The sequence below is a fragment of the Saccostrea echinata genome, unplaced genomic scaffold, assembly GCF_033153115.1.
Source record: "Saccostrea echinata isolate AGI-Se365-2 ecotype Australia unplaced genomic scaffold, CSIRO_AGI_Sech_v1 ptg000059l, whole genome shotgun sequence".
Taxonomy (NCBI): domain Eukaryota; kingdom Metazoa; phylum Mollusca; class Bivalvia; order Ostreida; family Ostreidae; genus Saccostrea; species Saccostrea echinata.
This window is the reverse complement of record NW_026889808.1, coordinates 1,860,106-1,888,104: the sequence shown is the minus strand read 5'-3', so window position 1 is coordinate 1,888,104 and position 27,999 is coordinate 1,860,106. Positions and strand designations below refer to the sequence as shown.

The following is a 27,999-nucleotide window of genomic DNA, read 5'->3' as shown; positions in this document are numbered from 1 at the left end:
ACTCAGGAAAAGAATTTTAACGTTTTTAATTTTAACAACAATTTGTTTTAATTTTATTTGTCTCTCAGAAATGTTTTCGCCACTTTTTCGTCGTAATAGTTAACAAAGATGGCAGAACAAATGGCCGACATAAGACTCATTCGCTGTGGAGTTTTGGCGTATTTCGTCCAGTCATCGAGTGCCGGGTCATATGTCCAGATTTCGTCTTCCTTAGCGTTATGATGTTCATGTCCAAGAGAGAGAATCTGCCCGCGAAAGCTGAGGTAGTGACCAACGGATCGACCACTCAGGGTCGAGGAAAGCATAGTCCACTGGGTCGTACTGACGTCATAACACTCGATCGGGATTTGCCCATGGAGAGGCACACCTTGACGAGGAATCCCGCCTAAGACGAACACTTTCTTCTGAAAAAACACCATCTCGTGCAGTCTTCTGGCGTAAAACATTCCCGGAAGGGACTCATATGTTCGGTAGTGAGGATGAAAGAGGGTAAAGGAATTTGTGGGTTGGCGATCCTGGCCGGACACGCCGCCCGAGAGGTAGATTTTATTTTCCACGGTCAGAGCCCCGAGGGAGTGTAGAGCGACCGGTAGGGACGGAAGTTCTACCCACGAATTAGTCTCGACATTATAACATTCAACAGAGTCCATTATGGTGAACTGCTCGGTAGATCCCCCAAAGACGTAAAGACAATTACCATGGGCCACTAAGGAAAAGTCCATTCGGAGCCTACGCATGGGGCGTAACTCCTGTCCAGATAAATGTCGGGGGTCGAACCGGAACAACGAACTCAAAAGCGAACCGCCCCCAAAATCTACAACTCTACAAATATAAATAAAATTGTCTATAACCGTCAGTCGGCAATCCCGACTGCCGTTCAGGTCAGAAAACAGTCGGTAGAATATTCCGGTCACGTGATCGTGTGAAGTGATTTGAAATGGAACGTAGGATGTACTGTTGTGAGGTTGCACTAAGACCAATGTCGGGACAGCACTTCGGACACTAGACCGCTCCTCTATCACCGGGTGCCCCTCCCTACAGTCCAGGTGGTATTTAAACCCCTTGGTCACTAAGTGTAAAGCACCCAGACAACGTTTCATTAAGTCGCTTTCTTGCACTAACCCAAGTTCGCGTTCCGACATAAGAGGAAAACGAACGTGTGTGAGTACGGTTATACAGTCATTAGAAATCCGCGCTGGATTGTACTTAAACCATTTGTCTAAACACTGAAAAATTTTGTACTCTGAGCTTGCCCGCAGCGCGTTAGAGGAGAGATACTTTACTAGGCTAGTGGCATCCAGCTTCAGAAAACACTGGGTTTCTGAGAATTCACAGAAATTAGCGAGAATCATGCTATCCCAATGCTCTAGAACTCTATCTAGCGAGTAAGTGTTGGCGATTGTCAGAAAATCCTGCGCATTCTCGAACGTCATAAGCGAGATGATGTATTCACAGCACATGTCGAGGGCAGCGGACACCTGCAGGTGACTGGCTGTATTGATGGCTTCCGTCAGATTGTCATATTGTAAGGGTAGCTCCCCGCTATAAATGAAATCGATGATCATCTGTAATCCGTCAGCGGTCACACCTTTTAGATCCACCGAGTCCTGCTTACTCTCCGCCATTGCACCTCCGAACATGACCCGGAAGTAATCACTCGTAGCGGCTAACACAGCTTTGTGTACCTAAAAATAGATTTACCAGGTGGAAAAGTGCATACAGATTAAGAATAATGATCATAGCAGCAGGTGGCGTTTATTTTCATTCATTTATTCGCCTGCATTTTACTGCAAAAGAGCTACTGCATTCACTTCCGAATATCTAAAAATAATGTAAAGATATGAAGTTGATTTATTATTGACATATTCAGAATTTTACCATACATCCTTTGCAATATACATGAATATCTATAACCCATCCCTGTGAATTACATATGCTCTACCGTTGACCTTTATGAATGACCATGACGTACTATGCACCTATTACCTAAAACTGGAAGTATTTGCCTTACTTAATTTGAATCAAACCTAATCTGACTATTTTCACCAATCACATTTTATAATTAAACATTAAAGAGGCTTACGGGACTAGAAGGTCACCTGAGTATCATGTGTTTCTCAAGCTATGACGACTTTGGACTTATGTGACAATTTTTTAGTTTGCTGATGTCCTTAAAATGATTATGGAAAATGAATGTTCTGAAGTAAGAAGATAAGGTTCCCTGTGTAATAAATTTCAATGCTTGACCAACTTAGCCCCGCTCTGGATCCCTGGACCTGGGGGACAATTTACACGTCTTTACTAATTTTGTAGAGGGCTAGCTGCTCATCATGCAAACAATTTGCCTGCTAAAAGTAGATGCCCATGAGTATATTAAATGAAGACTTTTAATGAGGTAATGTACTTCCTATAACACATTATATGACCCAAGTAGCCCCAAGTAGCCCCTATATTGAGAGGCTTTAAACATGGGCCAGGAGGTCATGACAGTGACTTTCACAACTTTGACAGAGGGCTAATTGTTGATTATAGCCAGGCAAACATTTTGCCTGTTAGATGTCCTTTATTTTCAAATGAGTAATGTATTTTCAATTCATGACCAACTTAGTCCTCATTCTGGGTGAACTCTTGAACAATGGACCCTGGGAACATGAATTTACAATTCTGAGTTCCTCATTGACAACATGTATGTAGGCTTTGGAGAAAGGTCTTCCAACAAACTGTTGGAATTCCAATGGACACTTATTGTGCTCCTTTATTAGCTGACCTGTTTTTATATTCCTACGAAGCAGAATTCATTCAAAAACTTCTACATGAGAAAAAGAAAACACCTGCTGTGTTCTCTAACTTGAAATCAGAATTCAGAGATATCAACGACATTTTTTCAAATAACAACAGTTACTTCCATTCATATGTCAACTCGCTATATCCCAGTGAACTGGAAATAAAAGATACCACAGAATCTGCCACATGTTTCATATCTGAATGTTTCACTGAGTATAGACTATAAGGGCCAACTAAAAAGCTAAATTGTGTGACAAAAGAGATGACTTCAGCTTTTCCATTTCCTTAATTATGTAGTAGTGTACATGACATGCCATCAACTGCATATGGAGTTTCAGTCTCCCAACTTATTCGATACTCAAGAGCTTTTTTAGATTGTTCACTGTTCATTTTCTTCACTTTCTTCACTGATAAAGGGTTAACAATCATATAATCAATTTGTCCAGTCAAAGATTCTCATAGATATACAAATCTAATGTATTTTCAATACATGACCAATCAAGTTCCAACCTAAGGCCTGAACGATGAATTCAGGGGCCGAGGCATGAGTTTCCCAATTTTAGAAAAGGGTTTCATAATCACTGTAATTATGCAAACATTTTGCCTGCTAGATAGCCATGGGTAAAAAAGGATACTTTAAATTCTTTAAAATATCCTTCTTTAAATTAAAGGTGTTATGTATTCCAATAAATGACCAAGTTAGCTCTACCCAAGGCCCTATTATGAATCCCATGGGTCGGGTACTATTAAAGTATTGGAATTTATTTTGTGTCAAAATTTAATGTCAAAGCACATACTCTATTGAAATGCATTGGAATTTCTTTTCCACTGCAAACAGCTAAGAGCTTGAAGATAGAAAGTTTTAATTGAACCTGAAATGTTTTTTTTTCCTCAACAGACATTGAAGTCAAAGTGCATGACTTTTTTTTCAAATAATCATGATTTCTGTGCCCCCCCCCCCTCCCCAATAAAATTCCCAATCCTTTAGAACATATACAGGGGTCAGACTGTTTACCTGAAATGACTTTTCTCCTGCGGAGACTTTGAAGTCACAGAGTTCATTTCTTGCTCTGAGGTTGTTCAGTTGTTGAATCACTTTGTCACCGTAGCCTTCCGACTTCGTCCGTGGGTTCATCCTTCCATGTTGACTGCCCTGCCCCTGGCTTTGAATAAAAATACATTTTTTTAAAAATAATTTCCAGAAAATTTTTATCTTACTTATGTACATAAAATTTACCATTTAATTTACCATTTAATAAAATTTTAGAGTTTTGCTTCAAAATCCAAATTTATAACCAATATTTTTAATGTTTTCATGGTGAAGATAAATACCGACAGGGATCAACATTAACGGTTGTCTAATTGCCCGGGACAAGTAAATTCTCAGTTCGGGCAAGTGAAACTGTCAACTTACTTGTCCAATTGGTCAAGTGAATTTTTCTGATAGAAATGTATATTGGTATCTATTTTACATTAATTATAAATAAAACAATAGATTGAACACCTGAATTCCGCCAGATACGTGACTGACATTGCTCCCTTGGATTTCTAGATTACATCATTCATTAAAAATTGGGTTCGTTATTCTTTTTTATTTCATGTTAAATACGCTCTACGTATTACAACTTTGTTAACTACTTAATTCATTCACACTGACAGAATATAACATGACCTATCCTGATCAAGATATGTATGTTTCATAGCAACTATCTTCCTTAGGCCAAACAAAAATATATGTGTGGTTCCAGTTACACTTCCAAAAAAATTAGGGTAGGTAGGTAGGGAATTTTTTTTTTTTTTTTTTTTTTTTAACAAAATGATTTTCTTAATTTTTCTAAATAATACCTATCACTGCTTTGCAAATGGCATTTAGATGTGATGTGATAATATACAAGTAAATATTGGTAGGGGACACCTACATGCTAGCTTGCTTTGGACTTAATACTATTAAACACTTGCACTATGTTTTGCAAGGAGGCCGTCATTGCTGAACTAAAACTTAAACCGGAGCCACTGATGGAAATTGGGGAAAATTCCGGATAAAATATGAAAATTGCCCCAAAAAAGTTTAGGGTCGAGGGTATAAAATAGGGAAGGTCGGGTAACCGGAACCACACATATTTTTTTATTTGGCCTTAGCGTTGCATCAATCAAAATTCACAAAACAAAACCATCCTACCCGAAATGATTTTTTATTTAAAAGAAAACAGATGGTTATTGATGCATTGCAGTGTGTGTTTACAGATTAAATTGACAAGGAAAGTGGTGGTATACATTTATGTCCAAACGTACCATCTAAATTTTTTCAGGTACCTCAACTTGCCAGATTTATAGTTACTGTAGTGTATCTGTTCACACTTTTTCTTATCATGATAATATTTACGGCAATAAATTATTTTCCTATTTGGGCAACCAAGTTTTGCATTCGGACAAGTAAAAATTTGAGATCCCTTGCCCAAAGGGCAAGTGAATCTGAAATTTAATGTCTATCCCTGACCGATTCCAGATTTATTTTTCTATCATTTGAAATGATATCAAGTCATCCCTTGAAAGGTAGATTTATTGATCATATTGTCAGATATTCATTCTCACCTGCCAGAAATAGAAATATAGCCGGCAGTCACATGTCACGTTTAAACCAATGAAAGTAACTATGATTTTTCAATCAAAGGGAAGATAAAACAATTTTTGCAGATAATATATTGTTTCACTTGAATAAATAAAGCCAAGATAAATAAACAGTGTGTTTCCTATTCAAATCTGAGAAAAAAAACTGGGTAGGTAGTTAGGGAAAACAATTTTATTTTATTTTAACATTTTATTATTTATAATTCAACTTTGACAATAAACAATATGAGAAAAATAAAGAGTTCCTTTCTTTCTCCCTAAAGGGCAGCTTACTAATGGCATTTCTTTTTAATGTGTATATGATATGCATTTTCTCCAACACCGAATTGATCGAAATTAAGATTTCCAATAGTGAAACCAGAATTGTTTATTTCCGGAATATATCGGAGGATAAATTTTTCTGGGTCGGCTCATATATTTTAGAGTCAGTTGGGGAACCGGAAACACACAATTTATTTATCTAGGCCTAAGTAAAAGAAAAAAAACTTGAATCCACACAACTTCAGAATGTTTACATCTTATTATGGCCCAGCTGCTCTTGAGAGGAAGATTTTTAGACATGTTAAGGTATTCAATGTATAACGACCATATTTTGTACTTAATAAATGAATGGTCCGAAATGATTAATCATGGTAACATTTTGAAGGTGTTATGAAATAAACATACCCCACCAAAGGAATTTACAAAATTTTAACTACTGTCCAATTAATTGCACCCAAAATTTTACATTGACGTCTATGGGCAGCACTTGTTTTATTAAGATATTGTAAAAGGTAATGTGAATTTCATACAAATCTCTTGGGGAAAATATGCATAGACTCTCTTTTTATTAAAATGTGAAATAAAACGAATCATTTACCACAGATATTTTGACAAAATTAAAATTTTCTTCTTTTCATCAAGGGCAGATAACTCTTCAAAAACTTTTCAGGTGCAAAATGATCAGCTTCTTATTTGTTATCAGTCATGTGAATTTGGCTCATTTCACTTTCATCGTTATCTAGCAATGTATTTTTAACTAGTTTAAAACGATTCAAAAATTGTACAAAATCCCTTCTTTATACATTGAATACCTTAAAGAGATTCAGGGCTAGAAATAGTTTTTTTTTTCCACTGTTCACTTGGGCGATCACTTAAATTTTTACTGGTCAACTCGGTACTTTCACTGTCCCACTGGGCCAATAGATTTTAAAAAGACTGGCCTAAAACCATGAAAACCATTATAATAATAGTAATATTTTTTTTATATTGTGATACTTAACAGTACAAATTAACAAAACAAAAACAACAAACTTGGACACACAACCCTGTCAAGTTAACTAGCCTGACCATGAAAGAATTTTGTTATGCATAAAAAAACCCACTGACCCAAAAGGCATGTATGTCCTCTACAATGTACTAACCCAGATTAAAACTTCACTGGCCTCAAACCAGCAGGCCATCAATTATTTCCAGCCCAGAGATTCCAATGCTAAACTTTGGATGCTTACATATTATCAAAATACAAGAGGCCCATGGGCCACAGTTCTCGTCTAAATCTCTATGGCCCTGCTTTTCTTCATCTGCAGATTTTCTCCCTATATACATGTGTCTCTATGTAAAACTTGGATTATATATTGTGGCCCCACCCTAACCCCTAGGGTCGTGATTTGCACAAAATTGAATCTACACTACCTGGGGATACATCTTTAAAAAGTTTACCTATATAAATATTCCTGTGTAAAACTTTGATCCTTCATTGATGCTCCACATTACCCCCCCCCCCCCCTCCCCAGGGGTCATAATCTAAACATGAATCTACACTACCTGAGGGTGCTTCAGTGAAAATATGACTTATCATGGCTCTGCTGTTCTTGAAAAGAGGATTTTTAAAGACTTTTTCTATATCCATTATCCTAATATGTAAAAATTTGATTACGCACTGGGGTCCCACCCTAACCCTGGGTCTCAAGATTTGAATAAACATGAATTTACCCTACCTGAGGATGCTTGAATATACCTTATAACGGGTATTTTCTGCGATTGTCCAATTTTTGTGGAATTTTGTGGATAGGACAAATCTGCAAAAATTACAATCGCAAAATATTTCTTTAAATATTAATTGAAATTTTTTACAAGCCCATTTGATCATTGACAATATGTCTTTCAATAAAAGGTAAACATGGCAATATTCTCCAAAATCCTCAGAATTTGGTGATCATATTCTGTAAAAGAAATTTTGCGGTATAATGCAACCGCAGAAATTGAAAACGCAGAAATTAATTTGCTATCTTTCAGGAGTCAAATTGCAAAAATTTCCAACCGCAGAAAATACCCGTTATACGGTATACATGACTTAACATGGCTTTGCTGTTCCGGAGAAGATTTTTAAAGATTTTTTCCCCATATATTCCTATGTAAAAATTTGAATGCCCACTGTGTACAGTCCCCACTCTTACCTTGGGGTCATGACTTAAACAAACAAAAAATCTACACTTCCTCATGTTCCTGCGGATGCTTCCGTATAAACATGACTAGCCTTGGCTTTGCTGCTCTTGAAAAGATTTTTCCTATATTTCCTTAAAAAGGGGGCTTACAACTGTAACAGGAAAGAAAATGTATGCCTGAACCCTTACATTCCTCCCTCCCTAAATTGTCTCGCCCTTTTAAAGACACAACCAAATTTCTTATTGCCCCCAGTGAAGGACTTTCTCCTGCAAGTCCAGGTGTGGTCAACAGTGCCAAAATATGTAACAGAAAAGGAGAAAATGGTTAGACCAGGAATGGAACCTTAGACCTCTGCATCAATAGTCAGGTGTTCTAACCATTGAGCTACCCAGGCTAGCCTAATATCAATGGCCCAAACCATTAAACAATCATAAATTGAAATTTTCTTTATCTGCCTGTAGGTGGATTAGTACTTGAATTCACTGATATTAGTGTAAGATTAATTATCTTTTCCTTAGCTGGAATTCCAGGATTGTTAAATGTTTGCATTCACCTGACGCAGGGTTAGAAATCAGGAGCCTGGTCATAATACTAATAGAGAGAATACAGATCTATACATCATAAATCCTACGTCACTCTTACTGCCTTAAAAGAAAACAACAATTTAAAGGTGTATTGAAAAAAAAAATGTCAACAAACAGTGTATGTAGGTCAACCTATGTCTATGAATACACGACCTAGACAGAATAACCCAGTAATGATGTCTGGTGATGTATAAACCAATCAGCTGGCGAGAAATTCTACAGGGCGGGTCAAAAATTGTATCCTTCTCGCGCTCCAGTAATTCTGACATTATTAAGTCTATACAATATATCGGTTAAGGATAATGTCCTTATCGCCACTCACCTCTGTAGCATTCCAGCTTCGTTCTAAATTTTGCGCTGAAGTTTAATTTGAAGCATTGTCAATGTCGATTTCTTAATTAGGTCAACAACAGGCCATGGTGTGTGCTGAATGACGGTAGAATGACAGCGATTATTGAGCGGAGGATAATGATCTACTCCTTACTAATCACAACCTTTACACGGCTTCAATATTTAAAGATGATGTCAGACCTTATCCTCGATACCCCAATGTTGTGAAATCCCACATGATTCCCATGTCTTCTACTTTTTGTACGAGTTCAATATAATTTCTTACCTCCTCCAACCGGAGAGTTCACTTGACTTTTTCATGCTTGCCCTCTATTTGGAGACTGCGTTTCTGTAATAAATTTAAGAAATATATAAATATAATTTTAATTATAAAAAAAAGAACGAAAATGATTTTTTTTCTTAATCTATTTACACAAATAAGGCATTGGATTTATCGGGAGGAGAGGGGGGGGGGGCTCGATCTACCGGTATACATTGGAGTTAATTAACATTGTGTGCTACACTTGTATCAAGAAATCGGTGGTAATTATCGTACTGAATATAAATTAGCACCGTAGAAATAAAAGCCTAGGTGTGTTGATACAATCAATGTCTCCTTTTTAACAGAAAAAAACTGATTTAAGAATGCATAAAGATCAAAGGTTTTAATTTTATTTAATGCAGGTCAAGACCTAAATAACTGTAAGTCATAACATACCACACAGCAATTAAGGTCAACTGAATATCATGACATATACAGAGATATATAGTGTAATTGAATAATCGCGGATAAGAAAAAAATAATGATGAAAATTATAGTATATACTTAGTAACTTTCATTAAGTCTTATTACAACCAAACACGAACCCCAGCCTGCTTTCTGTTTGTAGTGAAAATAAGATGTCGGAAAATATGAGAATCTAGATTATTTCTAAATATAGAAGCTAAGTAAAAATCATCTTAGTATCTAAAAAAAAAAAGACTGAAATGTCCATAGGCAAAAATGCTTACCTGAATTTAAATGAACTGCGCATACTTTAATGTAATTTAATCTTTTATCTTTCATTAGACTCTAAATGTGTAGGGAACACATCTGAATGGTTTTATTAGGTTGCTTGCTATATTTCTGATTAATGAATTAAAACATTTAGCTCTCATAAAGTCCCCCCCCCCCCAAAAAAAAAAAAAAAAAAAAAACTCACACAGAATTAACATATAAGAATCCATTTTAACAGGAAAATTGGTCCAGGATGGCGGTCCGCCTCGTTGCGGTCACTGCCTGTCCTGACCCAATGGGAAGGAGAAAAACTTAGAATGAAATACGGAGATAACGAACAGTAATCAAGCTCGAAAGTCCATTGAAACAAATTGCGAGCAGAGCAAACACGGACCTCTAAAACATCAGAGGTGGGATCAGGTGACACGGAGGAGTAGGCATCCCCTGTCGACCTGTCACACCTACCGTGTCGTGAAAGGGCAAACGGAAAAAAAATCTGTAGACAATTCAGTGTGAAAATAATGGCCTGACAATTTGTATGAAGATTCGACTTCATGGTATTTGTCGATAGCCTGTCTCGTTTTAGAAACTGTTCGTGCGTAGAGCATGCTCTTGCATATCGAATCAACTCGGAGACAAACTCCGTATGCAGGTGATAATTGTATATTGCTACATAAATAAGGGAATTCAAAGTTGACGATAGAAAAGTTGAAGTCATCACGATTATCATAAAGTTTTGTTATAAGGTTACCATTGATGTACTTTTCTCGTAAAATATCCAAATATAGAATTATGTTTACTCCTTCTCAAAGCAGCACGAGAAATGAACACAAATTATTTCATAAACGAATTTGCCTCCAGCATTCATAAAACATTTATTTTTTTCCTGCAGCATTAACTAAGGTATAGAAATATATCGTTCCCACTTAGACAACAGTGTGCTACGGATGGAATCAACTGTGATCAACTGATCACTAAAAACCAACACCCAAAAATAAATAAATAAACAAAATTTTAAACACGCACCAGCGTAAATATATACTAAAAGTACGCAAATATTTTAAAAATACGAATATATTAAGAATACGCAGATATTTTAAAATATCAAAACAATTAAGAACTCACCCGTGACCAGAAGAGCACACCTTCAATGATATGTACAGTAATACAATGTACACAGTATATCTATATATTTATAGAATGGTTGAGAACAGATGCAAATTGCCTTACAATGTAAGCGTTATTAAAAATAATATTAATTTATTTTAAAAATAAACACAAACAAAATACATTTCTTGAAAATTAGGAAGGGGCAGTGTACAGTTTAGGTAAACTTTTATGAAAGACCTGCTCTGTTATGAATGGGGTCGCCCGGGGCTGATACAATAGCAGCTTTATGTAACATTTCTTTGTTTTACCATCTTTACCCCATGGCCTTATACCTGGTCATTCATTATATAACTAAAACAGATTGTGCGGTCTTCTAAATGTCATTTCAAGGCCGGTATTTGGCATGTTTGGAGAGACAGTTTCCTCGTGCATAACTGTTAGTCAAAGAGTATAAAATTGTTCACGTGCTTTGGTTAGATGAGCGGAGGTAATTGATGCAAAAAATACGTCGCAATTAAGTACAAATATTACTTTAATTTATGTTTACTACGGAGAATTTTGAGATAGATGATATTTATTATATATATATATTTTTAGATGTGTGATTTTTTGAAAATGTTTTCTGTACATAAACAGGTACTCTATCAGATTTCGAACTCAAGTACATGGAAGGCACGCATACACAAAACTCGGCAAAACTGCCCCCCCCCCCCCCCAATGATAAAGCATTCATTGGTATCGAATAATTTTCGTAGGTATACATGTATATTTAAAATTCAGAGATTAGAGAGAGCCACGTCACAATGACCTTATCTGTTTAGAGTTACACATACATGTATAGCTTAGAGGGTAGGAATTTTATTTTGTGAGTTCAATCCCTGCACAAACCGCCAATGCATATTTTACGATCAACAGAATACATGTACTTATAGTGTACAAGGATAAAAGTATTCTTGGCACACATTTTTACACCTGCACTTTCTCAAAAAAGTTGGGGTAAATTGTTGTTATCCTGTCCGTCCATCCGTCTGACCCACTTTCTTCTTAATTCTCAAACTCCTCCTACATTTTAAACAGTAGCCAATTCATCTTTTGGATATGATAGGTTTTGTTAAGTAAATGTGCAAGTTGATTTCAGAAATTCTATTCCTGGATCTTTGGGACTAATTGGGGGTCGTTTCTAGGTAAGTTACACAATGAACAACACTTGTACATCAATCAAGATAATAAATTAATAAAAATCTGTTTATATATTAAAATAATAATTTTATAATATCAAGATTTCTTTTCTGGGGCTTTTTTCCCCATTAAATATCTTTTTATTACCCCAGTATATATATAGGTGTCCTTATAGTCAAGGCTGGGAGCCTTGGAATCTATAAGTTAATTTAACATGGTAATATTATACATTCATGTAACATGAGGTTATTTTTTGCATACATTCATCTTTCATACTCCACTCATCCTGTTGAATGCACATGTATATGCATATATTAAGGTCTGATAATAATTCCAATAAAACACGATAGTAAAGAAATCATTATTTTGTAATATCTAAGGTCGTAGGGGCAATGGGCTAAAGTATAAAGTATTATTATCAAAAGAGAGAGCCAAACCCATTCTGAAGCTAGTGGATCATTCTTAAGGAGGAAGTCTATACAAAATTTCATTTAATCGATCTTTAAGACATCTCTGTAAAAGTCTGGTTTCAGCATGGAGAGATTGATGGTAGCTCTTAAATATTTAATATGATTTTTTTTTTATTTTTCCAGAGAAAATGTAAAATTTGTTTCATTTGCTAATAACATGCTTAATGAGGTTCGCTCCTGAGCTTTTGAGCAGATTTATATCTTAACCTATATTTCAAAAATTCTGCATAAAGTTTTAATTCTTACAATAATTTTGGATTCTACAATGCCATCTAAACTATATTTAGTTAAAACTCCATGTTTAAATTCCATACCAAAAGCATTAAGTGAGGAACTATATTTTGTGGCGGAAGGTTTTCTAGAAGAAAATGACCATTTTTTTTCTCTTTCGAAGTATTTAAAGTATGTTAAGTTTGGATACCTATTTTTACATGCAGTCTGCACAGAGTTATTTTGTGCAGTGAACTGTTTTATGCTGGTCCTAAATTATATATTAAATAAACTGTCATGAATTCTATCATCATATTTGATAAATATAGCAAATATATTGTGAAAATCAAGAAAAAATATCCTTATTTTGAGCTTAAAATTAGCACTATTTTAGTAATATCTAAAAATTAACATCACAGACCCCCACTTTTTATTTTCTTTTCTGAATACATGTATATAAGATACTTTTAACCATTCTTCTTAAATTCAGTAAAATGTCATTACTTTCAAATGATATTTTTGCTTGTTAGATTTTTATTGCCAGAAAAATGAAAATTTTTTAGTGCAAAAAGGTCAAATAATTGAACATGTGGAGTAACTTGAAAAAATTTTCGTTGTCACAAATTTTAATGTGTCTATTCAAGATGAAATAAGACCGTGTTTGTTCCCATAATTTATTTGAATAAAAAATATTGGGGGAAAAACTTTAAAAATTGATTTATGTATAAGACGTATTTACAGTGCAAAAAGGTCAAACTAAATGCTCTGTGGCTCCAAAAAAAGCGCATTGACCCCCATTTTCTTTTTTGATTTTTTAATTGAGCTATGTGTATAAATTCTATAACTATATTTGATAAAAAATTCTCATTACTTTTGATGGCAGGATCCAACCTCCTTAAGAGTACAAATATGCTGTCAATATATACACAATATTGATATCTAATAAAACATGTCAAGAAGAGTCAGATAGACATTTTTAACTTTTTAATAAGAAAAATACTTTATGAGTATGAATTAAAACATATAATTAATTTGTGAATATTTTTTTAAACCCATGGTTGAAATCTCCAAGAAACAAGTTACCCACAGAAAACAAATCTCAGGCAATTGTATTTTATAAAGATATTGAAATGAAATTGCGAAATTCAAGAAAAACTGCTAATTTTTAAATGTGGACCGATCCCAATGAAAATTAAACCGATCTAAAGCAGACTTATAGAAAATGGAAATGTATATCAATTTCACAAGACTATTTTCCTTGCGTGTAATTTATTTTACAAAATAAATTAACTTGTCATTGATATATATTTCTCAGTAGAAACTGCATGAGATAGATTGATTGATTCTTATTGTTTTACGCCGAGTCGGTAATATTTCAGCCATATTTCGGCGGGTATGAGATAGATAGTAAAATAATAATTGATTTTGGTCGGAACCGGTTTAATTTTATTCGAGATTGCTAAAATTTGAAAATACGCATTTTTTTTCTTCAAAATTTCAATCTTTCATTTCAATTTCTTTTTAAAATATGATTGTGCATTATATCTTTCCTATTTGTGACTTGTTTCTTGAAGATTTTAAATTATCCATAGCTTTAAAAAATGTTAACAAAAATGTGTTTTATTTTCATAAATAATTTTTTATTAAAAATATTTGAATGCCTTTCTGACTTTTCTAGACATGTTTTATTAGAAATTTATATTGTGCATTTACTTTAATGGCAAATTTCAAACTCTAAAGTATCTAATTTGCAAATAAAACAACTTTTACGATACAAAAAAAAAATCATATAAAATTATTAAGAAGTAGCATCAATCTTTCCATGCTGAAAACATCTTTCAAAAGATCCATTAAATAAAATTTTGATGTCGCACTCCATCTTATTAATCACATCTACTGGTCAAATCATTGTAGTTAACCAAAGTGTGGTATGAATATAATTTTGTAGGGGTTTTTTGGAAAAGAATTTGTCACAGACACTTGACGTTACAGATTTTCCTTATATTTATATAAATACAATCCTATAACTAATATTGGTCATGTGATCAAATCCCATAGGGCTTTCTGGTAGATTTGATCACGTACCATCCCTAGGTACGGAGTTAATTTTTTATATATATATAAGAAAAATATGTAACGTGAAGTCCCTGTTCAATATGTAGCTGTAATTTGGATGGTAATTATATTTCATCAAGAATTGAAACCTTTATGATACAAACTATTTCTTAGTTCTTTTGATATTTATGATCAGGCAACAAATAGAAGAATAAAATAGAAAGACAATACAATACAAATTATAGGATAAATATAAAACTTTTAAAATTCTTGATGTACATCAAGTTTATAATCAAACTGATAATTTTATAATGAAACCAGAAACGAAAATACACCATGTAATTTATTAGCATGCCAGTTTTGATTTAAGATTTTGCATATCTGAAATATTGAGGATGTTTTAAGCTATGTCACTCGTCAGCTTTTAAGAAAATTTTGGTCAGAACCTTTAACTTCAAAACTATTTATTACAATTCAATTTTTATAATATATTTGAATTTAACAATGCAAATTAAATTATAAAATATTTTATCTAAAATATGCCCACAAAATCATAACGAAACAAGATTTATGGAGGACTATTTCTTGTGGTGGAAGAATATTCAGAAGAAAATTCTTCAAATCTACACATTTTTAAAATTTGATATCTTGGAACTTTAGCCCTACATATCTATACTCAGAGATTTTTTCCGGTGTTATATGCTAGGTATATTAAATATAGGTTTCATTAATATTTTTAGAACAAATTTTACATATTCACTCAACAAATTGTGCCAAGAAATGAAGATATATTGAATAAATCAAAATAAAATTTACAATTTTTTTCCTGAGAATGGCATATTTTGACCAATATCTCAAAATTTACATCGCTGACTCCAACTGTTTATTTCGTTATTTTAAATTACACGATACTTCAAACCTATCAGCACCAAAGTCATAAAAAACTTGATAAAAGAAAGTACTTTATTGTCCATTTAGATTTTTAATACCTCAAATGTGATACTTTTTAATGCAAAAATGTCCCATGATAATTTACACGCATTAATTTGCAGGATTTTTTCAACAAATCTTATTTTATAAATCTTATTTAAACTTTTTTTTACATTAAATTATATTTAAGATTATATTTATTGCCATGATTGCATCTGGTAAAATATGATAAAGGTTAACGTGATTAACCTAAGTTACAATTTAAGTGCAAAAAGGTCACGTTTATTGTACCGTTGCTTAGCAAGCTGCACTCTGACCCCCAATTTTCTCTGCGATTTCGAGTTACGTATGCTATTTGAGTAGTTATCAAAAACACACTGCTCAAAAATCCTTGATATAACTCATGTCAGGAGTGACATATCTTAAAATGAAAAGGACCTGTCAGGAAAATGTGACTGTGATGGTATTTTCTTATTATTTCATGAATATGAAATATATAAAAGTAATTGAAATGTAATTGAAAAATGATTGAAATTACATGGATTTTTTCCCGTGTAATTAGCTAAATTGCATTATATTACGAGTAATTGAGAAAAATGGTCAATTAAAAATTACATAGTATAGCTAATTAAAAAAAAAATGTAAATTATTATTCACTAATTTACAATAATTTTTTTCAATTAAACCATCACCGTCATGGGGGCTGATTGGGGAGTGAAAAAAGACGTTTTTCTACAACAACAAAAAATCTTCCTCAAACTCCTCTTACAAATTCATCTTTTGAAGTTTGAAAGGTAGTGTCCTGCAGATGTACAATAAGGCTTACGAATTTTCGTTTTCTCCGTTAGGGCCAATTTGGGATCGAAAACTGCCTTTTGTCTTTAAAAACATGGTTCACAGAACTCCTCTTACATTCTAATTATCAATAGCCTGTTCATCTTTTCAAATATGATAATTATATCCTGTAGATGTGCAATAAGGTTTCAAAATTTTTAATTTCTCCTTGTTGGCCGATTTGGGGGTGAAAATGCTGTTTTTCTACAAAAACCTGGTTTCAAGAATTCCTCTTACATTTTAAGCAGGAGCACATTTATCTTTTGGTTTATGATTAGTGATGTCCTGTAGATTAGATACATTAAGTTTTGTTTTCTTCCCGGGTGCGATATGGGGTTCAAAAATCATCGTTTTTGTACCTACATGTAGTTCCTAGAATTTCTATTTAATATTATGAAGTATCCATATTATATCTTGGAATATGATTGGTGTGTCAGTTATAGTTATATAGTTTCATGGCACCTGGTCCCACCTCTGATGTTTTGGAGGTCCGTGTTTGCTCTGCACCTATTTTGTAATGTTTAATGGACTTTTGAGCATGAATACTGTTTGTTATCTCCATATATTTCATTTCAGAATTTTCATCTTTACCATAAGGGCCAACCGGAAGTCCAGAAACTCTTTTCTACAAAACTCAGGTACCAAGAACTCCTCTACATTTTGTGCAGTGGTAATTTCATCTTTTGGTAGATTCTTTGTTATGTTCTGTAGCAGTACATTAAGGTTTGGGAATTTCATAGGAGAGGCCAATTGGGGGCCAAAATCGATATCATTCTTATAAAAATAGTTCCCAGAAACTTTAACTTTCATACAGCAGACGAATCTTCATTTAGAATATAAATTTGCGGTGTCCTGTAGATATGAAATAATTGTTCGGAATTTTCTTATCCAAGTAGGAGGCCAAATGGGGTGGAGTTGAAATTTATTTTATTACAAAAACTTTCTTTCCATAACTGTTTTAAACAGATTTATGCTTCATCAAATCTTTTAGTTTTAGACTGGTAATGAATTTATGGTATGAAATACTTTACATAAGAGGCCCATAGGCCCACGCTTATCAGAGCATTTTATGCTCACTGCGAAGTCTTGCACATGCGTGGCACATAAAGAAAAGGCAATCCGAATTCCCAAACGGATTTTTTCCTAGGATTTATCAAATATTTTATGCATCAATCATTGAAACAAAAATGTGTTCTAGAAGATAATAGAGTCGGAATAATGTAATTCTTCAACTCTTTTTTTCTCTGATCCTTTAAGTATATTATATACAGTACTAAACTGAATGTCTCTTATAAATATTATTCGACCACATTTTATCATTAAAGATAATTAAATCTTGCAACGACTACAAGTTATATAATACACTATGTACGTATGATTAGGGCGGGAAAAACGATCCTATACTTTAGTAAATATTGTTAATCTAACAGATATTTTTCTCACAGAAATTTAAGTGGAATAAAATATTATAAAGTATATTTTATCATTAGAAATATTATTATTTAATATAATTAATATCATAAAACAGAATATACATGTATCCCTATTCAGGTTACAAGTGCCACTATTTGTGATTGTTGTATTCCCTGTCAATGAGAGAGATGCAGGGAGAAAACGAATATTTGAAAGAGAAAAAAGAGGGAGCGAGAGTATAAGGAAAATTTTGCGCTCTCAATTGCGAAATACATGTACAAGTTCTTGTTTTATGGAATATTCATCATGTTGTAAATTTTGAAATCAAATAAAATAATGGAGATAAACACAAAATTTAGATCGTGATAACTAATTTTACAACATATCTAGTGTTTTGAAATTTTAAATATGGAATGCTATATGATTTATTCTAGTAGACATATCATCATTTTTCTCCAATCCTATCATTTACAGCTAAATATAATTTTACTTTAATTCATAGCTGCAGAACTGTAGCTCTACGGAAAAAAAATTAAATTGTACATATATCGGAGAGCTACAGTGCCACCTATAGAAAAAATGTATTTATTGCGCACAAAAAGTTGTGCTCGGTTCTGGATTTATTTCTCAGGGTTAGGGTAAGGGTTATCTCAACTGCACAAAAGTTCGATTTCAAACAATTCCTGAGACTTTTATTAGACTTAGTCTCTCACTTCTCTCGTAGTTTGACATCTGCACGAACAGCGCCACCCAAAATGGCAGTATAGATACGCGGAATTTTAGAATGACTATACACAATGGTTATTGGAAATGTTTTGTTGTAGAAATAGTAAAAGAATGCTTGCATGTTAAGAACACACGGTTAGTAATATTCTGAGATTGAATTTAAATATACGAAGAAATAAATTGAGAAACCGCTTACATTTTTGTGCGCAATAAATATACACTTTTTCCAATGGGTGGCACTGTAGCTCTCTGGTCATCCATCCCAATATTTTCAGACCAGCGAGCTACCGATCTGCAGCTATTTCATTCATAGACTGTTAACTACGGTTGCTCCGGTGCCTTTTCTTAATTTTCATTATAAATTTAATTTCTCAATTTGAATCTACAAATAATCAATGTGTAATTACAAATAATCAATTTGTTTTTACAAATTACTAATTGCAATTATCATTAGTTTATAATCTGTTATAATAACAAATTTTAACTTGTTATAACTAATTATTAATTTGTAATAACAAATTATCAATTTGCAATTCCAAATAAATAATTTTACCCACAAATTGATAATTTGTCATTACAAATTGATAGTTTGTAATTTCAATTTGATAGTTCGTCATAACAAATTAGGAAAATGCACTAATGCCGCCCTTAAAGCTTCCATAGTTTTCAGAAAAAAGTGGGGGCTTTTTCCTATTCTTTTTTTCCTCCTTTTTTTCTTTTTTTAAAAATAAAACCTTTTTATGCCCGTTAACTAGAAAGTATGTTATATTTATTTTTACGGGTAGAATCGAATTATCAAAAGGTAAACTATTTTTGACATACATTCCGTAATTTTGTCTGATGTATTAGAGTATGTAATTGAAATTAATGTCATATATTTGATTAAAATTAATGAAAGACTTTCTCAAGAAAAACTCTTAATGATTTCGCCACAAACATCAAGATACCATGCACTGAATATTGATTATCCAAAACCAGGAAAAACTATACGTGACAACCTCTGACAAACAGTTGAATCTTGCTGTGCGACCACGACCTATTATATTATATTATATTATATTATATTATATTATATTATATTATATTATATTATATTATATTATATTATATTATATTATATTATATTATATTATATTATATTATTATATTAACTTCCTTCAAAATATTTTTTTTTTTTACATTTATAGAGATACATATTTAGAGATGTTTTCTAAACATCGCCAAAAAGTATTTTGATTTAATTTATATTTTTCTATCCAAAGATTCCAAGATTTTTTTCACCCTAAATTGACAGCTGATTTTTCCATTTGCCCGATCGTGGCAGGGGCGGACTGCAGTTGTGGCCGGTCGGCGGGGGATACTTGCTCCTCCATTACACTTGATCCCACTTCAGTTTTCAGAGGTCCGTGTTGGCTCTGCTCACAATTTGTATTGTTTAAATGGACCTTTGAGAATGATCACTGTCTGTTATCCTCACATTTCACCTCAAGTTTCATTGCTTTAAAAATTATCTTCAGCTAAGAAGGAAAAGTACGTTTGAATACCATAAATTTTCTGCATGCATATCCAAATAAACACACGCTAGGGATCCTTTAAATCCTATGTTGTCTGTAGTGTATATTATGCTTATCTTCTTCGATTAATTTACATTATTCTCCATGTGTTTTGCATCCCTTTGAAATTATATTCAACTGAATGGTTTTTGTGAAACAACTTTCAATGAAAAGTTTTTAACATGAGCATTTATTACCGGTTTATTATATATTCTAGGATTTGATTAATCTCTTCGCTCCAATATATATCAAAATAATTTTATTCATGTTTACAATATATTTGTCAAATAATCTGCAGTTCTACTGGTGGTATACTTAATTGATTCGTACATATATCAAATTTAACTTGACTTTATTTTTCCTCGTCAGAATTTTCTTTTCATTTATTTCTATATACAAAAGGAAGTTTAATCTAATTTACAATTCTTGATTTTCTATCTGGAACTTCTACATGTATCTGTAACTTTTTTAATCTTATAAATTAAAAAAAGTTTGATTCAATTTCAAACAGTTGGTGCACTTCAGCAATTGTTTCATGCTGCTAGTTACACCAATTCTCTTGTACTGCAGTGTATAAATAAATATGAGAAAGAAAGGTAATTGATTTAAAAATAGAAATGAACAAGAAAAGGTAGTTGAATCGTTCATGTTTATTAAATACATTTAATTTCATTATAAAATTCTTTTGAATCATTTATCATTTTTAAAAAAAAAATTTAAAGTAAACTTCATATTTATTTTAGATAGCCAGTGTGAAAAATCAAATTTGTTTTTCCTGAAAAGGAATGAACAGAATTTTTCTCCATATGCGTAAATGGACAAATGCATAAATTCAGATAACTCATTTAATTTTAATACATATTTACACAACTATGTGAATCGAGTAATATTTTTTTTAAAAGAAAGATTGCGTTATTTTTCCACCAATTAATTTGTGATTTAAAAAAAAAACGTTTTTATAGGATTGTAAAATTAAAATAAAAAAACATAGCTTTTAGTTCGTTTGACAAATGGATTTGAATCAAACGTGTTTTTGTCACATTACATCCATAAATGATCTGTAGTTGTTTATTATTCACATGCTAGAAGAAGAATAAACAATTCAAATTGTTTCCGAAAACAATCAAAATTGTTTCCGATAAACTAAAAATTTTAAGCTGGGAACAAGTCGTGGCTAAACAATTAAAAACACTGTGTACTAACAGAAGTCAATATCAATTTGATTGTCTCAAAACATCGTTATATAGCTTTAAAAAAATGTATGTTTTGAATGAAAAAAATATCAGATAATTTAATGGAATCTGCTGAAATAAATATCCACAATTTCTGAATAACTTATCAGAATTAAAAAAAAAAAAGATCAAGTCTTAAATTGAATCTGTTTATATTTTTATTATTTATTGAATTTAGATTGATATCTTGGATGAAATAGTTATGTTTTAATTGAGAAGAATAACCTTCAATGAGAAAATTTAATCTTAAAGGAAATAAAAACTTAAAAATATTTTTGAATGTTTTCAATTTCAAATTTTAATGAGGATGAGAGTAAAAGAATCCTATATTATTAATTTATAAATATAAAATAAAATGTAATCTATTCCAAACACATTTCAGACTTCCTTCATAATTATTATTCTGATCATTAGCATTGTTAAATTTTGAGTCTTTGAATTTATTGGATAGGGTCAGTAAAATTATTTGTAATTAATCGATTTTGTTAAAATTATGAATAGGTATTGATAAAAGAATTCCCTTGTAAAACAAAAATGAAAAAGAAATTTTAGAAAAGGCCGAAAAATATAAAATGTTTGCAATGTCTGAATTGTCGTTTTTAATTTTACGATGTCCCCTGTTGGAATAGATAATTTAAAAGATAATTTGGTTTGCACAGGCATGTTTTAAAAATATTTGATATTTCTTATATCAGTTTATCAAAATTCTTTTGATTTTAGGCGTCATTTAAATAATAAAATCTAAGAACTCCTTCATCAAATATCTTAGTAAATGTATGCAATGATTAAGCAGGTTCATATAATTTTTTTTTATTTTTTAAGTTTGTTGTTTATACAAACTTTACTACAAACAAAATTAAAAATATATAATTTTTTTCTCCTTGGACATATCAATACATGTAACACATAACTTAAGGAACAAATTTCCCGACACAATATGTTGTCAAAATATAAGGTTGAATTCATGAAACAAAATTTGTTTCAATTTGTTTCAAACTTGAGTTGGACTAAGTGTTTTGAGGGTGAAGCATTAGTAAACTGATGCTCATCATAGTGAAGGAAAGAGGAATGAAAGTAAAAAATAAATAAATGAATAAATAAATAAATAAATATTTTCTCTCAATGTCTACAAAACATTATGATACATGTATATGATTCCCAGTTTTAAAATGTGATTATACAAGTAGTCTTATTTTCTTTTCCTTTCTTTTTTTTTCTTTTACCAAATGGCTGACATGGAAAAGATTTTATTCAAAAATTATCATTAATGTAACAAATTACTCCCAACTCCTGTCTAAGATGGATATAGATTTTTATATGTGACCATATCCTGAACTTAGTTAAGGACTATTTCCTATATTGCTAAGAGTCTGTTTCTGAAATTCTTCCAAAATTAAAATCAATCAATTAATCAACAATACTTACAAAAACGTCAGGTAGGTGCTGGGGTTTTGAAGAAAATATTTTAGCACATATAAAGAGATCGCAATTATTTCCCCTCTTTCCAGTTCATGCAACTCTGCACATTTTATATATTTCTACATGTTTCTAGAACATGATGTATAGTACTAAACTGGAACTTTGCCAAGAGTCCACGTTGCTTATATCTACACGAATGGTTCCATGGGAGGCATAGATTGAAAATGAGACGCAGTGAAAAAATAATTAGTCATTATCATTTAACAAGTTGAGGTTAGAAGTTTGTAATATTTAATCAAGGAATATTTCTATGTACTAACCATTTTTGTCAGATTTTCTAATTTCAAACTGAAGTCAAGTTAATTTAATTTTTGAATACTGGAATACACTTTAATATGAAGAAATATTTTGTTTGCAAAACAAGTCTTAATAGATTCATTTTTCTTTATTTTTCAGTGATATATTTATTTTCAACAATGCCCTTTTGATAAAATAATAAATAACCTAAATCATTTTACTTATAAAAGAATTAACATTTTGTTTCACTCAACAATTAACACACAATAGACAAGAAATTTTTTAGCATAAAAACTACCTCAACAAATAGGACAGACAACTAATGCTAAAGCTCCTTCGTGACAATTTATTTAAAAGATTTTGATTAGGTTCGATTAGATAACATAGTAAATATCTTCAAAATTATATATGTACTTAACTTTGATATATTTGTAATTTCTCGTATTGAATGTGAGAAAAGAGTACCTCTGCACGTGGGTATACGTTCAGGAAGTCGGCGTCCGGTGTGGTGAAATCTTCCCTTGTCTAAGACAGTCTCCTCAGACTGTGGTAGATACACAGCCTTCAGATCTGATTTTGATTGGTACAAATCTTGTTTTTGTGGTTTAAAATATGAAGCCTTAAAGGAGAGTCGAACTTACAAATCCCGCGCTTTTCCTCAAAAACATGCTTTCGCACTATATGAACTTCTACTTCATTCATTAAAAATATTTAAATCAGAAAAAAGCGTGGGAAGAAAAACGAGATCAGCAAAGGGCGGTAAACCTGTAGATCTACGACACATATTTTCACTAGAATAATAAGGCTCGTCTGTCAAACTTTCAGACATTTTGCGCAGACATATTTAAATTAGACTCTTGACGCATTTCCTTTTTGTAACCGACACAGTGTTAAAGACAGCGGGGTCAATCAGGGGTCGTCCTAGCAGTCTGGGTGCGCCCGGGGTAGGATTAAAACTTCTGTTATTCCCCTCTTCTATTGTTCGTTTTTGTGTAAACACCGATTTTTGTTGTAAAGAAGACAGATTTTGTGCAGTTCTGTACTTGACCTGTATATGTTATTGCGAATTACCCTACTTTTTCATAATAATCATGTTTTTCTGGGAATTTTACATAAAAAGTAAGCAAACTACACATATACCAAGGACATGAAAAAAGAACACCATCGTCTAGCTATTTCTGAAGACAATAAATATGATCTACGGAATTTAAGAACTCAAGACAGTTCTACATGACTATGAAAACATCTTTAAAATAACGTATCCATTTTCATAAAAGTTTCCAGAATTAAAAATCCCAACCAATACGAAAAGATGTTATAAAACATTTTCAGAATTCAATTCCCATTTCAGACTTTTATCTTGAAAAAAAGTTAAAAAATCTTGAAAAATCTACAAATTCAATAAAAAATACATGAATAATGTGGGGTCCTTGTTAAATTTTCTTACATTTTGGGCATATATTATCATTAAATGAATGCAATGAATGAATACAAAACCGTCTACTCATTTTGTATTTCTGGTTTCAATATAAAGAAAAAAAATACAGTATTTGAAGAGGAATTCCCGATTATTATCTCGCTTACTGTAGCTTATCATTTGATAACATAGCAATTCGTTATTCTTAAATTGAGTTGATGTTTGAGATAATTAACGTTCCAAAGTATTTTGTTAAAAATATTAATAAATTAATATTTGAAAAAAAATTAAATATCTACATTTTGTAACTTCCTTTATATTGTATTCCAAGAATCTGTTATCGTAAATTATTGAGTATTAAAAACATTATGTTTTGGCTCTAATTTCATATGTCAGGAGAATTCTTTCATTTAATTTATCAATCAATTTTGGGAATTTCCTTTCGACTTCAGAGTATTTGATAATTTACCAAATTTTACATGTATTTTATAGATAAAATATATATTTTTGACCCAATCAAAATAATTGAAAGCAACCCAACTAAATTTGTAGAAGATCATATTAAAACCCATTTTGATTATATAGTAATCAAAATTATATATATATTTTATATATATATATATATATATATATATATATATATATATATATATATATATATATATATATATATATATATATATATATATATATATATATATATAACTATTATAAAACTTAATTTTGACAATATAATTCACTTTTAGCACAATAAGTATCTTTGTGAGTAGTCAAATATTAAACATAAAAGAATGTTTTCCTTTTTCTGTAAAATTTGTCTCATAACTTGAATATCCAATATTTTATTATATATAGGGATACTAAATAAATTGTATAATATTAAATTATACTCACTCGAGGTGAATGATCCACGTAATTTCCACGATTTTGAAGGTTCATCTTGTAAGCCCTGTATACAAATTTTGCCAAATCAGTTTGTTTCCTGTATAAAAGGTATTTTAAATCCGTTAAATCCATTTAAACACACTACAAGAAAAAGAGAAATTCCAGAGGTAAGAATTGCTGAACATGTAAATGTGTGATATGATTTTAACATGAGTTTCTAACATCATTCTGTACGGTTTGTATCTTTAGCTATTTCCCAACAATATCTTTATCTCATGAGCTTTGACCAAGGAATAATTGAGGAGTCGATTCCAACACAATAAAAGTACACATTATCTATATAACGAGCAACATTCAGATTGGAATGTTCTGTTAGTCCTACTCGTCTTTATTTGATTCTCCATTAATTTCAGATTGTTCACTTCTCCTCCTCCAAGTTTTAAAGATCTACAATGAGCACCATATAATGAAATGTTTATCACATCAATTCAAAACTTATTTCTATAACTAATTAAGAAAAGGAGAGAGAGAGAGAGAGAATTTATTTATTAGTTGAAATCATTTTACTTTCCTTTCAGTTTGGTCTTTATGTCTGATTTATTATTCACTTAGTTATTCGTTAAGAATACTACTCTGTTACAAGATGTACAAGTATCTTACAGGAATCAATGAAGTGCTCACACGAAAAAAATATTCAAAGCAAGTTTCTTCATACAGATTTCTAGTCTAAGGTGACAATTAATATTAGATTTTGGTTTCAAACAACACACAAATTGATAAAATAGAAACATTCAGCCTTATTATTTCAAATGTATTCTACTTACCTTATATCAAGACATTTTATACGGTTTCGTGATAATGTTTCTAGAGTAATAACGAAACTTCGCATTTATTAGTAAATACAACTCCCACTCATCGTAAAAAATGTATTGTTTACATTCTCCGTATGTAGGCCACCAGGTCATACAAAAACAGATTTCATACAGGAAGTTTTAAAAGAGACCTTAACATTCAATCATGACCTAATTTCAAAATAAGCACTTTAACTTAAAAAGTCCTGAAAGGATTTATATTTTCGGTGTCAAATTAAACTCAAAAAAAAAAAAAAAAAAAATTTCGTACATGAAGATAATTTCAATATGTAAACATTCTTAAAATTCCTTGTAAATTTTTTCCTAAGTGCGTTTCAAAAGACAAGCGTTATGGTATGATAAAATGTCTATTAATTTAATTTTAAGAAAAAACAAAATTCTTCTATCCCAGTAATTAAGTCTTTTTTTATCATTAAAGCATATTTTCTTTAAATAATGTGTTTTTGGTAAACAGATCTTTAAATTGTTTAAGTGAAAAAATTTCAAGAAAACACAGAAATGTTTAAAAACTGATGCTTTAAGAGAAAGTGGAACATGTTAAGTAAGCTGTTGAAGTTATGTGAGTTTGCGAGAGTCATAAAGAAAGTAAAAAATTTAAATATACAGCAGAAGAAAACTGTAATAGGCAAGACACACATATACGTTGCTCAAAGGGGCATACCCAAGTTATGTGAAACAGAAAAGAAGAAAAACAATATGAAATAAATTAACAGGACAAAATTAGCAAAGACATATATTACTTGACAGTTGAAAAGTGGAAGTTTGTGAAACTGGCAATGAAAATATGAACAATATGAGACGGTAATTAAAATAACAAATGAGTAGAAAAGGTTATACTAATCTGAATTGGAAACAAACGGGAAGAAGAGGTTGAATGGGACTGGTCTACATAATCTTATACAACCAAACGTTTTTGAAAACGGTAAACCATAAGAAATCAAAAAATAAATAAGCTATGTGAGAAACAACAACTCATGTGTCAGGACAATTTAAATGAAAGATTGAAAAAAGATATATGCACCTGAACTGGGAAAGAAAAAAAGACAAAACCAAAATAAAAAACCCAAACCAATACATAAATAAATACATAAATAAATAAAATATAAATAAATTAAAAAAAAACGGGAACAGAAAATAGATGAAGTTTCTGAGGCAAGTTGAGACAATTACTATTAGATGCTGTGCTGTGAAAAATTTAATATTCAAAAATACATTTATTGAAAGGAAAACTACAAGTTACACGAGCCCCAATGTCATATACCACACAAAAGGAATTTGTTTGAGTCGGACAAAGTGGAATAGAAACAAACTTTTTATGCTTTGCAACTATACTTAGAAAATCAAACAGGGAATAAAAGATGGAAATTGCTTAAGGAGACTTAAAGAAAAAATAGATTACCTGTATATCAGACTGTATATCAGACTGTACATTAAAAGACAAATATAAGCAGACGTTGCTTGAAGCTGAAAAGAAATATTAAAGAATATTAATTAAGTGTGGTGAAACCTAGGAAAACTAGAATTGAGAAGCTGTGTCAATACAGATACTAAAAAAGGCAGATCAAAAGTGAAAACAAATATTGAGAGCAAGTAGACTAAAACGACAGAAGGAAGTTAAGATTATCTGAGGTCGATTATTGAGATTAC

The 27,999-nt window shown here is 31.6% G+C and overlaps 1 protein-coding gene across 3 annotated transcripts; it reads right to left on the bottom strand.

Moving 5' to 3' along the window:
* Positions 1 to 11: 11 nt before the first annotated feature.
* Positions 12 to 25,514, bottom strand: LOC133174724 (kelch-like protein 26). Of its 3 annotated transcripts, none has more exons than XM_061309805.1 (4): positions 25,490 to 25,514; positions 9,040 to 9,102; positions 3,800 to 3,947; positions 12 to 1,685 (listed from the first exon to the last, which is right to left on the bottom strand). In XM_061309805.1, the coding sequence occupies exons 2-4, from the start codon at positions 9,072 to 9,074 to the stop codon at positions 54 to 56; spliced, it is 1,815 nt and encodes a 604-aa protein (XP_061165789.1). In that variant the 5' UTR covers positions 9,075 to 9,102; positions 25,490 to 25,514; the 3' UTR covers positions 12 to 53. The 3 variants fall into 3 exon arrangements, with proteins under 3 accessions (XP_061165789.1, XP_061165788.1, XP_061165790.1); XM_061309804.1 differs by lacking the exon at positions 25,490 to 25,514 and adding an exon at positions 23,644 to 23,696; XM_061309806.1 differs by lacking the exons at positions 9,040 to 9,102; positions 25,490 to 25,514 and adding an exon at positions 8,746 to 8,903.
* Positions 25,515 to 27,999: the final 2,485 nt, after the last annotated feature.

Excerpts from the sequence above, each read along its gene's own strand:
- LOC133174724 (XM_061309805.1), bottom strand. The coding sequence starts at position 9,074 with ATGAAAAAGTCAAGTGAACTCTCCGGTTGGAGGAG. Across the intron at positions 3,948-9,039 it reads GAACTCTCCGGTTGGAGGAG|CCAGGGGCAGGGCAGTCAAC; the intron begins GTAAGAAATTAT and ends TTTTATTCAAAG. Across the intron at positions 1,686-3,799 it reads CAGGAGAAAAGTCATTTCAG|GTACACAAAGCTGTGTTAGC; the intron begins GTAAACAGTCTG and ends ATCTATTTTTAG.